The 14,122-nt window shown below is 35.9% G+C and overlaps 1 protein-coding gene across 4 annotated transcripts in view; it reads right to left on the bottom strand.

Moving 5' to 3' along the window:
• grip2a (glutamate receptor interacting protein 2a) overlaps positions 1-14,122 on the bottom strand; it is a 32,687-nt gene that overhangs the window by 2,516 nt on the left and 16,049 nt on the right. For 2 of the 4 annotated variants that reach the window (XM_077224096.1, XM_077224097.1), the window contains exons 7-21: positions 13,909-14,054; positions 12,471-12,618; positions 11,803-11,957; positions 7,860-7,982; positions 6,713-6,883; positions 6,431-6,617; positions 5,431-5,576; positions 5,240-5,320; positions 4,941-5,004; positions 4,684-4,829; positions 4,214-4,358; positions 3,857-3,996; positions 3,540-3,731; positions 2,425-2,575; positions 777-897 (exon numbers count right to left, since the gene is read on the bottom strand). In XM_077224096.1, the coding sequence (XP_077080211.1) occupies positions 777-897; positions 2,425-2,575; positions 3,540-3,731; positions 3,857-3,996; positions 4,214-4,358; positions 4,684-4,829; positions 4,941-5,004; positions 5,240-5,320; positions 5,431-5,576; positions 6,431-6,617; positions 6,713-6,883; positions 7,860-7,982; positions 11,803-11,957; positions 12,471-12,618; positions 13,909-14,054 (2,116 nt within the window). Of the gene's footprint in view, positions 1-776; positions 1,232-2,424; positions 2,576-3,539; positions 3,732-3,856; positions 3,997-4,213; positions 4,359-4,683; positions 4,830-4,940; positions 5,005-5,239; positions 5,321-5,430; positions 5,577-6,430; positions 6,618-6,712; positions 6,884-7,859; positions 7,983-11,802; positions 11,958-12,470; positions 12,619-13,908; positions 14,055-14,122 lie in introns of all 4 variants that reach the window. The other 2 variants (XR_013201173.1, XR_013201172.1) reach the window with 2 other exon arrangements.

The raw sequence follows: 14,122 nt of genomic DNA, 5'->3' as shown, positions 1-14,122 counted from the left end.
TACACATTTTATAAGCTCTTCATGAGTTCTTTGTCTACAAATGATGGTATTTTGACCAGCTACGCACATATAACGAGCGCATTAAGCACAATATTGTTTTGGATGTTCGGGAACATCTTTCGTGAAATATACATAATAAAGGCCGACCAATCAGGTTGTGAATATATCTCTATGCCTTTAGGTTCAGTATCTTTAGGTTTGGTGTTAAAGTGCCAATCTGAACGCTAAGCAGACCACGACTAAATGTTTTTTTTGGTTTGGTCTGGACCAAACAAACTAAGCGAACCGGACTACAAGTGTGAAAACACCCTTGGAAAAAGGCCGGTTTAATTGTGAACAGGAATAAACAATTCTCAGAAAGCATCAATGAAGATATGATCCAATGGTCTCAAGTCAAAAGAGTTTGTCAAAGAGTTTGATGCGAATTTCATAATTTCCACATATAGAGCAGTCATTTAAGCGAAAATGTTGAGAAATATAGGGTATGGCGTTCATTTCAATTAATAGCATCTCTTATTTCAGGCAGAATTACAGAATTATAATGTGATGCTGTTCCTTACTGTGATTTACAATTACTTTTAGTGTGGGGGAAAAATTGGTTGAAAATGACTTACACTGGGTTAAGGATTTTGGTAAATTACTTCTGTTGTGTAGATGCTGGTCAAATGGCCAAGTAATTTAAACAGGGAGACAAAATGATGAAATCCTGCACAATTAACACAGAAAACATAGACAAGGAACACAGATCGTTTGAGTTGAGTCCCAACTGCATTTACCTCAAGTTCCCGCAGGATTCCCGATTGGCCGCAGGTCTCCAGATCCTGAAGAGCTTGTGACCAATAGTTCTCCTGAGCGTCTGTATTGTTGTGGTTGTGACAGCATGCTGGACTGACAGATCTGTGTCAATGCAAAGCAACCTGGGTAATGTAAGGCTAGGTGTACTATTGGAAACGGAGCTCTCTATCTCTCTCTTTCTCTCTCTCTCTCTCATATATATATATATAAACTGTACTGTATGGCATAACTAAAAGTCACTGTAAAAGATCCTTCTCAACCACAAGAACACGGCGGATAGAGAAAGAGAAACACACAGATGTTTCTGAAGAGGCCGTGAACTAGTTCCAGCGATAAAAGAATACAATTATGAAAATGAGCAAAAAAGAAGCACACAAGGGCAGATGACAGCATGTGGCCGACGGATGATTAGTAAGGCAGACGAGAGACAGAAAACCTGAGAAAAAATAGAAAAGAGAAAAGTAGGACCATACAGAGACTGTGGAAGCAAACAGGCTAGTGGTTTCTGTGCTAGACAGTGTGTATGTTTAATAAGTGTTCAGTCACAGAAACAAAAACAGCAACATTAGATTCATCTAGATCTAGGCATAAAAAGGCATTTCACTTTCCGCTGGGTCGAGTTCATCAAAGTTGCATATAAAATCAAAGACAAAATGTTAACTTGTAAAGGTGAATCTCATTCTGTAAAAAAGTTAACAGTAGGCTATATTCCTTTTTTTATGGAATTGTATATATAATTTATTACAATTATATGGCACTGTCATTTAAGCAGCTTAGTGCTCAGAAATCTCAAATATTTGGGTCTGTATTACAGTATATTAAACACTTGTTTATGTTTGGATTCATTTTTATTACTTGCTGCTGTTTAGTTAAGTCCACTTTTAGTTAAGTTTTGTAATGTTTATCTAGTTTATCTAAACATGTGCATATACATATGAATATACACTACGACTCAAAAGTTTAGGGTCAGATGTTTTAAATAAATACCTTTATTTAATAAGGATGCATTAAATTGAGCAAAAGTGACAGTAAAGACATTTATATTGTAACAAAAGATTTCTATTTCAAATAAATGCTGTTCTTTTGAACTTTATATTCATCTATTCATGAAGACTGGAATAATGATGCTGAAAATTCAGCTTTGAATCAGGAATTAAAATATGAAAATATTAACCAATATAGTAATTATTCCATTTAGATTCTCAATAATGTAATATAAAAATACTGTTAATAATACAATTTTTTTAAAAATTTAAATCAGCATAGCCCAATGATGTACAAATGCGTTACAATTCAAATAATATATCTTTGAAATATGACCCGGACATGTTCTTGACAGATTTCATGAGGTTCACTTGTTTCATTTATTTTAAGCGCATACATTTACATGGGAAATAATAATTGACAGACGCAGAGAAAGAATAAAAGCCACATGATTGTGTTAGTAACAAAAGCTATAAAACAAACTGAAATGTTCTTATGCACAAATGTCGTCCTCATACAAAAAGAAAAAAAAATCAGCTGTTATGCTTCTTTTAATCTTCTAGTTGCTGACTAGTATCTCTAAGATAATACAGACTAAGTATTGTAACAGAAGAATCAACAAGCTGTGTCCCTAAACAAACTCACCCTGAGTACGTCAAGTCCTCTTCGCCCAGACTCCCATCATACATTGCAGTACGGTGGGCTGGTCTTCTGGAGATCAGCGGGCTCCTGTGATTGGTCTGTCTCCAGTCATTGGGGTGAATAGTGAAATCAGATGCTCTATGAATATAGACACCTGAAAATAAAGGTTTAGGTTTGCTTATGAACAAACATGAATAAGATTTGAGAGCTATAGTAAACGGAAAGATTTTGCACAATATATATAGTGCTTTTTTTGTCCCTTTGGAGCTTAAAAGCACTGTATGCTTTCATTGATGGAACAGTAGCTTGGAAATTCTGCTAAATTTCTTCTTTTGTGCTCCAGGAAGAAAGTCATACAGATATGGAATTATGAGGGCGAGTAAATTATGACATTTAATTTTTGGGTGAATTTTAATTTGGCTTGTCATTACACCAAATTGTTATAAACCTCAGATTTCATAATCCTCAATATCACCACATAATGAATTAACTCAAATTAAATGAATAAATTATACAGCTACTACAAGTATATCAAACCTTACATACAGTACAGTCATGTTAAGTGAAATATACTACGAAGCAAATGTCAACTGCTTTATTGTTATATTATCAGATAATGCAAACTATATTATCATCCAGTGATACAAGTTAGATATATAGGATATATAGCAGTTTTACTTCACCTGTGTACATGCAGTATACTCACGTAAAATGACTGAACATTTATATTGAAATGATCATTTATATCTTTATATAAAGTTGGATAATTATTTCTATATACATGCAGTATCATCACGTAAAGCAATATATACTATATATTAAATCTCAACTGCCTGATTTTTTGTCGCAAACTATAACGGGTATGCGGCTGTAAAGGCATGAAGAAGTTATTATAAACATTAACATCATGTTTTTTTGTAAAGCTGCTTTGAAACAATGTGTACATTAAAAAAGGGTTACAAAAATAAATGACTTGAATTATCTCTTTACATTTCCAAGGATCCTTCAATGACCTCAGTAACAGAAAACTCTCAAGACATATTCTACACTTCACTTTAGCCAGCCCTTGGTAACATTCAATTACGTTATTCTTCATCTAATCCCAGAGACTTCTGTACCTTGACTTCCATAGCCAGCGTCCAGGGCCGAGCTATCCCATGAGTCCATGGCTGAATCGAGACTGGGCGGTGTGGTCAGACGGTGAAGTTCAGAGTATTTACCCCGTCTGAGAGAATCTGAGCGATCGTCTTCCATGTCGCTCACGCATGAAGCCGTCCTGGACGGGCTGCCCCTGTCCGACTCATAAAGTGCTGGAAAAGGCAGATGTGGGTCACGAGGACAAGCATTGATGCATTATTCATAGAGATGCTCCTCCCAGTGGATTATATGTCGGAAATGTTTACATGCATACATACATCTTAATTCTTACACTTACGATCAGATCGTTTTTTGATCTTGAGCGTAACCGTGTCTCCGGCGGTCTGCAACAGGTGGATGGCCTCGCTCAGAGGTTTCCCCTTTAGACTCATGTTATTGATGGCCAAAACACGGTCACCGATATGAAGAGCACCAGTCCTTCACACACACACACACACACACACACACACTCATGTATTAGTCAGATAACACTCACTGCACTGCAGTTCCCACACTACCCACTAGATATCAGATGTGAGCTTGCTGTTCACGATGTCAGATGATTTGTGTTATGAAACATGCACATTTGAGCGTGTGTATTATTCATGTACTGCTGCATGAAGCACTAGATGAGGTTGTGAGTGTTTGTGTGCACCTGTGCGCAAGACCGTTGCGGGTCAGGCTGGAGATCAGGATGGGATTGAAGGGCTCTTCAGTGCCTGAAATGGTGATTCCAAGAGGACCTCCGTGTCTCTTGAGCTCTACTGTGAATATGACCGAACCTGATGACTCTAATTCATCTACAATATACAGAGACATACAGAAGTTAAAAGGGCATAAATTAATAGTTTAAGAAACAGTGTAATTTTAAAGATTTAATTACAGTGTTATTTTAGTGTTACTTATTTAATATTATATTATTTATTAATATTTTTAATTAGAACCAAAAATTGATGCATCTTTAAATAACATCACATACAGAATCAACCCTTGGTCAAGATCTTGAATTGACAGTTCAAGTCTAGCACTTTCAATAAATGCAAGATCTGTGCACAGAGGTGCCCTTTAATGTGCATTTCTTGCACATTAGCATTTTTTAAAGAATACACACACATACTCACTCACCCAGGTTGTCTTCATCTTTCTGAATTCGCAGTTTGACCATCCCCTCGGCCTGCTGGAGGACCATCATGGCCTCTTCCATCCCACAGTTATCCAGCCGAACATTATCAACAGCCAGCAGACGATCACCTGGCTCCAGGGTTCCTATTCTATTATAAAAGGCCATTTCACATCAATCAGTGAACAAGACACATCACATCTATCAGTTTGCCTCTTTAAAAGCAAATTAATTGGTTTAATGTGTTGTACTCCAGGTTTACCTATGTGCAATACTGGCTCTCTGTATCTCAGAAATGATCAGAGGTTTTCCTGGCTTCTTGCTTGCTATAAATCAGGATTCATGGGAGTAGGACATTTTGCATTATTGCAAAAAAATGTATGCAATTACCACCTCAAATATTATATATAATATTATATAGACAGCATTGAATGCTAGGCGCCGAAATTACTATTACAGACAAAAATTGCATTTAATATTATATAAATATTTATACTTATTTATGCATTTGGACTGTAAAATACTATGGATCAACAGCGCCTCCTGTTGGTCATCCCTCACCACTGATCGTAATGCCAAGCTCCACTCCACGTCTCTTGGGCAACTTCACCTGAAATGTGCCACTGCTGGGAATGACTGATTCTGTGAGAGATACACAAGATTACACATGACTATACATCAAAAATCTGTGTTCACATCACATTTAAAAAAAACTTGATTTGCTGATTTTTGATTGAAATGTCATTTTGTACCTGCGACATCAAACTCCACCTCCAGTGTGACCTTATTGGCCAGAGCTGCATCTCGGAGCAGCTGATTGGCTTCTTCCAGAGTTCCATCCTCAGTGGGAATTCCATTAATAGAAAGAAGTCTGTCTCCGACTTGTAACACCCCACACCTTGAATGCAAAAATAAATACAACATGCATTCAAAGAAGACACATGCACACATGTATAACAATGCAAGAAAAGTGAAGAGAAGACATAAATATATTATCAATGATTATAAGTGAAGATGCTACATAAACAAGTATACAATACCATTCAAAAGTTTGGGGTCTGTAAGATTATGTTTTATGTTTTTGAAAGAAATTATTTTCCTCACCAAGGCTGCACATTTATTTGATCAAAAACATTACTAAAATTGGTATGTTTCCTATTTTAATATACTTTAAAATGTCATTTAATTCCTGTGATGTCAAAGGTAAATTTTCAGCAGCCATTAATCTAGTGTTCAGTGTCATAGCATGACATGTTGAAAACAGTTGTGCTGCTTAATATTTCTATGCAAACTGTGATGTTTTTTCTTTAAACAAACTTGTTGAATTTATTTTAAATAGAAATAGAGACATCATTTATTTGAAATCCTTACCAGTATTCATTTCTTTAAAAAGAAAAATTCTTACTGACCCCAAACTTTTGAATGGCAGTATAGCTTGTAAACATGTTGCCATCATCCATTGAACAACATTACTTAAACAGACTCAAGTAGTTTAAACCTGCTGGATTGTTTGTGTTTTGATATATCGGACTTGGGACGTCAATAGAATGATAGCAACTGTGCAGTAAAATCTTCAACCCTGAACTGAGCTGTGACGTGATCTTGGTACTGTGCCAAATCAACATCTCAGCTTTCTCACATGCTGTAAGGCTTGTGTTCGTGTGTGCACGTAAATGTACATCTATCCACAGGCTCTAAGTGTACAAGTCAATGGCATCAGCATGCATCAGTGGGACAGCAGCGTCCCCTCACCTTTCAGCAGGTGTGTCAGGCTCGATAAAGCGGACACAGGCAGGCGCTGACAGGGGTTCAGTAGCAAACACCCCCCCCTGTAACTGCAGCCCGAATCCAGTAAGAGGATCTCCTCTCAGAAACACCTCACTGGTTTCTAGATGCACCACCTGACCACCGGCGCCCACTGTACTCGATGCCAGAGACACTGAGAGAGAAGAGAATGAGCAACCTTTTTTTTTTTTTTTTTTAAATGCAAGAATTATTTGACAAGTACAGTGATGATGGATGGATTTCACTCACCGGAGCTCTTGTGGTCTTTTCTCCGGTGTCTCCTCTTGCTGACAGTGCAGCGAGGGCTGGATGGGTGGCATGGCAATGTGTTACTGGGGTAGGTGTTGGGATACGTTGACTGGTTGCCACAGTTGTAGCTGTGAAAGCCGGAGGTGTTTGCAGAGATGCCAGACGTCACAGCTGGAGGACAGAGAAGATTTGAGATTGACAATGCTGGAACCGCCATGACTAATCGGTGTAAGGTTGTAAGTGGAATTGAATACTAGCATTCTGCTATAGTATACAGTATGAGCGACAGCCGAATTGTAGCATTATGTAATTATCATTATGTATTTTAACCAAATAAATGTACAAAAAAAAAAAATATATATATATATATATATATATATATATATAAATAATGGTTATATAAAACCATTAAAATAAATATATAAAACGAACTAATAAATAAAAATAAATAATAGTTTAAGCAATTACATAAAAATTAACTAATAAACAATCATGCAAATAAATAAATACCAAATAAATAAATAAATAATTTAATTCAAATAAATAAATCAAAACTAATGAATAAACAAACATGCAAATGAATTAATATTCATGACTATTCATGCTATTACTTCAAGTACATTGGCAAAAACAGGAAGTTGCTAAATACATTGTGGAATACAGTATTTCACATAGTACGCTGTGCTTTCAATATTAAACCTTTAGCCAAATGTAGTACAGAGGGTCTTCCAGGTGTACATACTGCAAAAAAAAGTATAAGTAGTATATAAGAATGCCATTCTGACCGTACCCTACATGTCATCCTGAACCAGTTAAGCCTGCACCTCAGGCAATTCATTAGATTTAAAAATGATTAAAATGCATCATTGCATCTGGTTTATACATTTACCCCAGTTTCACAGACAGGACTAACATACATGTTTGAGCAGAAAGCAACTTGCTCTGACATATCTTATAAAACATCAGTGCCATTGCTTTGTCTCAAGAGATGCACTCCACTAATGTTTTTTATAGGGCATGTTGATAAAAGCTACTTAAATGTCCTAATTGAACTATACCTCATCCTGGCTTAATCTAAGCCCTGTCTGTGAAACCAGGTCTTAATGTGACAGGACATTATGAAGACGTGCACGTAGGGGACACTCACATCGGTGTGAGGGTGTAGGGGTGGTTTGACTCCAGGCTGAGGGGGTTTTTTGGAAAGGTGGAGGAGCGCTGGTGTAGTTCTCACTACAGTCCCACTGGCGCTGACTACTCCTCTGGACACGTACTGCAGGGAAAACATAGACAGACACAAAATGGGCGGTAAATTGGTTATTTCTGCTGAAAACATGCTTAATGTTACAGCACTCAGGCTGATATACGCCTGTAGACAGATCTGATGTACTCTGAATGTCAATGATCAGTGAAGCAGTGCGGATCAGAGGGCTGAATCCGAGACGCTGCTCATAGGCATGCGCTTCGTTCGCTCCTTTACACATTTATTCCCCCCATTTCTTTTTCTTTCTCTTACATTTTCGGGCCAGCTCTAGTAAGGCTGACAGCAGTGGAGGAACCATCTTAAAACTCTCTCTTAGCTCACGTTTGGAAGCAAATGCTCTGCAAGACAGATAGAGGACATTGTTTTGGATTCTGACAGAAACAGATCCTTCTGACACTATACAGCTGTGTCACTAACGATGCTTAATTAGACATGCAGCGTGTCACACTCGTTAGGAAGAGCCACACCCATCAGACAGAGAGAAATCTGCACATCAAAGAGGTCCTGTGCTTTTCTTTTCTTCGTTTTAGGCTACTCTCTTTTTCTAACAACTCTATAAAGTTATTTCAATAATTATTTTCTCTATTCCTGATACTGAGCTTTTAGACAATAGAAAGGAAAAGTCGTGCTTTTAAGAGCCTCCAAAAAAAAAAAGTAGACACTGGTCAAACATTTACTGTAACAATGTAATATTTGTGACATTTTACTTGCAAAAAATAGTATATTGTCAGAATGCATGCTATGGCTACTTATGAATGGCCATTAAGATAGTATTTACAGCTAGATGGTGTAGTTATGATATCTGCCAGCAGAGACTAACTGGACAATGCTAGCCAGCCAAACTTTGGTTGAATATTGCACATTTTTGCAAATATAGTAGTTGGTCTAACAGGTATTCTCTTTAGATTCAGAAAAATAGCATCATATGCACAGTAACTGAAAAATAGAACTATGTCATTAAAAACATACCCAAAATATCATGGAATGAGTGTTTCCACTGAAATACTCGTCAACAGTGTTGTTATTGTTAACTAAAATTATTAAAAATATTTTTTTATGATTTGAAATAGAACTAATAAATATTTCAACTAAATATTGAAGAACTTAAACTTAAATACTAACAATGACAAAAAAAGAATAGCACATAAAATCACTAATACTTTAACATTAAAATGAAAACTAAAAATATAAAAAATAAAACTAATTCAAATACTATTAAATACTATAATCGTATATAATTAATGCTAAAATAACACCGCTTGTCAATCAAACAGGCCACTAACCTTTCATATTAAGTGTGAATGAACCAGAATAAAATCGGCTGACTTCCAAGAAACCAGAAATGATTTAAAGATATGTTTGTTCCTTATATGAAAACTGAGCACCACCTGGAGAGTTAAAAATGCAAATGGTGGAGGTCATGTTACATTATAATAGAAAATATAGCAGACTACAGTTTGAATGGTTTAACTTTTGTATATTGTGTTCTATGTTAAATACCCTTGAAAATGTTGTATCACTAGGATTTATATGAAAGAAATTAATACTTTCATTCAGCAAGGGGACATTAAATTGATCAAAAGGGGCAGTTAAGACATTTATAATGTTACAAAGGATTTTCTATTTCATAAAAACACTGCTCTTTTAATAATTCCATTCATCAAAGAATCCTGAAAACAATTATTTCACAACTATTAAGCAGCACAACTGTTTTTAACATTGATCATAATAAAAAATGTTTCTTGAGCAGCAAATCATCATATTAGACTGATTTCTGAAGGATCATGTGACACTGAAGACTGGAGTAATGATGCTGAAAATTCAGCTTTGCATCACGGGAATAAATTACATTTTACAATATATTCAAATAGAAAGCATTTATTTTATATTGAAATAATATTTCACAATATTACATGTTTTACTGTATTTTTATCAAATAAATGCAGCCTTGGTGAGCATATGAGACTTCTTTCAAAAACAAGAGCTTTTGAACTGTAATGTATTTTATAACATACTAGTTGGTAGTATTCAGTATATACTGTACTATACACTATATAATGCTAGTATCCCATTCAGTACATTCCTCAGTTTTCAATTCTGCAGTGTGGAAAATGACTCCACATATGATATTACTCTGACAGATGAGCTGCCCAGTGAGCTCAAGCTTCAGAAAAAGAGGATGCAGGTGTACAAATCACTTTATAACTGCTGTGCGCCTCTTCATATCGCATTTCTAGAAAATCCAATGATACAGTCAGAATGTGGTTTTCTAGTAACACGGTAAAGCCAGAGTGAAGGCTCTGAGCTCATTGTGTGTGTGTGTGTGTGTGTGTGTGTGTGTGTGTGTGTGTGTGTGTGTGTGTGTGTGTGTGTGTGTGTGTGTGTGTGTGTGTGTGTGTGTGTGTGTGTGTACTCATGTCTGTAGGGTAGGGGAAGTCTTGCCTGCAGTGCTCTGCATATTAAGAGTGACTCATGATACTTGTAAGAAAGTGGCCCAAAGCTGGATGCTAACAACCACTACAAACCAACACTGGCACACATAAAGGTCAAAGAAAGACAGAAAGAGAGTAGGAGAAAAGGAAGATGAGACAAGGATAGAATCCAGTAAGGCCGAAAGCGTAAAGAAGCAGATGTGAACTGAATCCTTCTGTAAATATGGAGATCAAAAACACAAATAGGATCTGAATTAAAACTAGAACTTATAGATAATGCTCTTATTCAGCTAATGCTGGCAGACAGGCAATCAGTCTGGACGTCCATCTTGTTGTAAAATACATTTGCATAGTGCTAGCAGCGCAGTACACAATGATTTTATTTTTTACAATATAAAAATAGTATGTGAAACAGTCTGGTAAAAAGATAAATTTCAAACGGCATGCTACGTTTTTTGTCACGTGTTCTCACTATATTGAGTTTTTTTTATTTCAGCAAGTGGTGTCCAGATAAAATAAATAAATAATATGTGAAACAGTCTGGAAAACTGTAGTATGCCATGTTTTTGGTCACAGTTTTTAATTTAGTAAATGGTGTCCAAATATAATAACAAAAAAAAAAAAAAAAAAATTATGTAAAATGGTACTGCAAAAATAAACATTTCAAACTGTAGTATGCTATGATTTTAATTCAGTGGTGTCCAAATATATTTTTAAAAAAATCTAAATTATATAAATAAATAGTATGTGAAACGTCTGGCAAAAAAATAAACATTCCAAACTGTATGCTACATTTTTTTGTCAGTATTTATTTTAGCAAGTGGTGTCCAAATATATATATTTTTTAAATTAATTAAATAAACAAATATGTAAAATTTATTGAAAAAATAAATATGTCAAACTGTAGTATGTTAAATTTGTTGGTCGCATGATCTAACCATGTTGAGTTTTTGATTCAGCACGTGGTGTCAAGATAAAATAAATCAAAAAATAATTTTGCATTTATGTATAAAACATCTAAACTCTTGGAAGTCTGATGACTCATAAAATAAATGTTTTAAAAAATTCAGTGGATTATATAATTATTTAATATATTTTAAATTCATTTTCACAGTGGAAATGGCGAGTCACCTCAAGTGCATTATTCTGTGTAGTAAGCTCTCTTAGTAGGCCATCTGGATATGTAAACAGAAAATTTGCACGCTACATATATGCATAGTATGTATAGTCTGCACAGAATTAGTATGAGTAGTATCCTCTTGCAAACAGAGCGAAAGTAAAGTTGCTTGTGTATAAATTCAGCAAGACACGTCTAGATGATTTAAGCATGTGAATATCAGTCACTATGAGTTCGTGTTTATAGCGATATGTTTTGTAAGTATGTTTTTCCAGCAGACCTGCGTCATGTGTGCTGTGCTGAGACGGCAGGATCTCTAGTTTGCTGAGCTCTGAGGAGCTGGACAGGAGCTGTTGAGCCTCCATCAGAGAGCAGTGCTCTGTGCTCATGCCATCTATAGCCAGGAGAATATCTCCTACATGCAAAGCACCACATCTGAGAAAAAGAGGGAAAGACAGCAAGAGAGAGACGGATAGTGGTGGTAACAAGGAGAGAAAGTCATTTATGTTGAGCAAAACAAGAAACAGCGAGAGTGAAAATGACGAGACGAGAAGGTGTGAGGTGAAAAAGTGACTGCTAAAGAAGAGGATTGCTAAATGTTTATTATAGATATATGAAGAATAGATAGAATGCAGATATAATGCAAATATAATGATTAGTAATATAAATATGATTTAATGTTAGGCATTATATGTACACAATTCTCTTTAGACAATATCTATTTAAATTTGTATACTAAAAAAAAAAAGTACTATAAGTTGATCTGCATTATCCATTTATGAGGCTATCAGTATGTTTTGGAGCCAACAAGCTGCTGATAATCGGTCAAATATCAACAGATTGTCCAAATAGTGACAGAATAATCTGCTTGGTAATGTATTTGTTTATGTGATTATTTTTATTTATCGTTGGTTCTAAACGTGTGTGTTTGCATTAGTGTGTGCTCACCTGTCTGCAACACTAGCTGGCTTGATTTTCTGGATTGTAATGACCTGTTTGTTCATGTAGAGGGAGGTAGTGAGACTGAGTCCCAGTACTGATCCCGCGGAGCGTGCGATGTCCACCTGCAGCGGCCCAGAGGACTTCTGGACTGAGTCTGATACGAGGCCAAACCAGAACCAGAGAGAAGCAGAAAGGTATTTCAGTGCTAATTCAGAAATTAGAGAGAGAAGGAAACCACCAACCATATGTTCATTCTTTTTTCAAAACGGTAACAAAACAAACCTTTCTGTTTCAATTTCATACACTACCATTTAATAGTGTGGACTATAGTGTGGGTTTTTTTTAATGTTAAAATATGATGAAACAGTAATATTGTTAAATATTTTTTAAATGTAAAAGAGCTGTTTTCTATTGCTGTTTAAATGTAATTTATTCCTTCACACGATCAATTTAGAAATCATTTTAATATGCTTATTTGCTGCTTAAGAAACATTTATTATTATTATTATTAATTATTATAATTTTATTTTAGGATTCTTTACCAAGTAGAAAGTTGAAATGAACAGCAGTTATTTTAAATAGAAATCTTATGTAACATTATAAATGTCTTTGCTGTTCCTTTTTAAAATTAATTTAATGCATCCTTGTTAAATAAAAATAATAATTTCTCCCAACAATATAAAAACCCCAAAAAACAACAACTTCTGAACAGAAAGAAAAACGGAAAGAACCCCCCTTTAAAATATTTTGACGGATTATGTTATCTCAGTTAATTTAAGGGTCCGTTTACACAACAACGATGTGCTAAAAACGGAAACGTTTTTCCTTTGAGTTTTTCGAGTACAGACGACAAGGTTGTCAAAACGATCCCCGTTCACATGGATCCACGAAAACGACTAAAAACGCTGTATTATTCATGCCAGGGCAGTAGTTGGCGATGTCACTTTGTAATGAAACACAACGTGCCTGTTGATTGAACAAGTAATATGCCTGCGCATGATGTCACTGCTGCCGTGTGTATGAACGGCCAATCATATACCATAAAAAGTTGTCCTTTTTTTTTTACGGAGTTGTGTAAACGGCCCCTAAGTATCAACTTTGTCTCAGGTGTTCCTTTTAAAATTCCTAATGAGAAATAAAAATGAATCAATTATTAACATATTTGACATACAAGCACATCAGCAGTATAGAGCTTTAAATGTAATACGCACAGCAGCTCCGATCATTTGGGGTTTTTTTATTTTAGAAGCAGGAGGCTTTAATCTCAATGCCGTCCAGGAGAAGCGAAAGAGATCTCAATGGTGTTCTTTCTTTCCTATGGGAATGTGGAGGGGAAGTGGAATATGTTTCTACTCTAATAAAAGCCACATGAGAGTATCTGTGCACACAAGCATACTCAAGTGTGTGTGTGTGTGTGTCTGCCTGCATCTGTGTGTCTGCTCACCCATGACCATGATGTCGTACTCGATGAGGAAGAAAGCCTCCTGGCTGCTCTGCATGATCAGGGTCAGAGCGTCAGCATGTTTCTGTCTATTCACAGCAACACCGTTCACACTCAACACACGGTCGCCCGCTCGCAAGGTTCCCTCTCTGACAGACGGAGAAACGTGGAGAGACGTACGGAAACACAAAAAGACAGCAGTAGGGAGGAGACGTGA

This window comes from Siphateles boraxobius, unplaced genomic scaffold (assembly GCF_051911475.1).
Source record: "Siphateles boraxobius isolate OS27281-9 unplaced genomic scaffold, OSU_SipBor_1 9, whole genome shotgun sequence".
Lineage (NCBI taxonomy): Eukaryota > Metazoa > Chordata > Actinopteri > Cypriniformes > Leuciscidae > Siphateles > Siphateles boraxobius.
The sequence above is the reverse complement of the archived record's forward strand: the minus strand, read 5'-3'. Positions and strand labels throughout refer to the sequence as shown.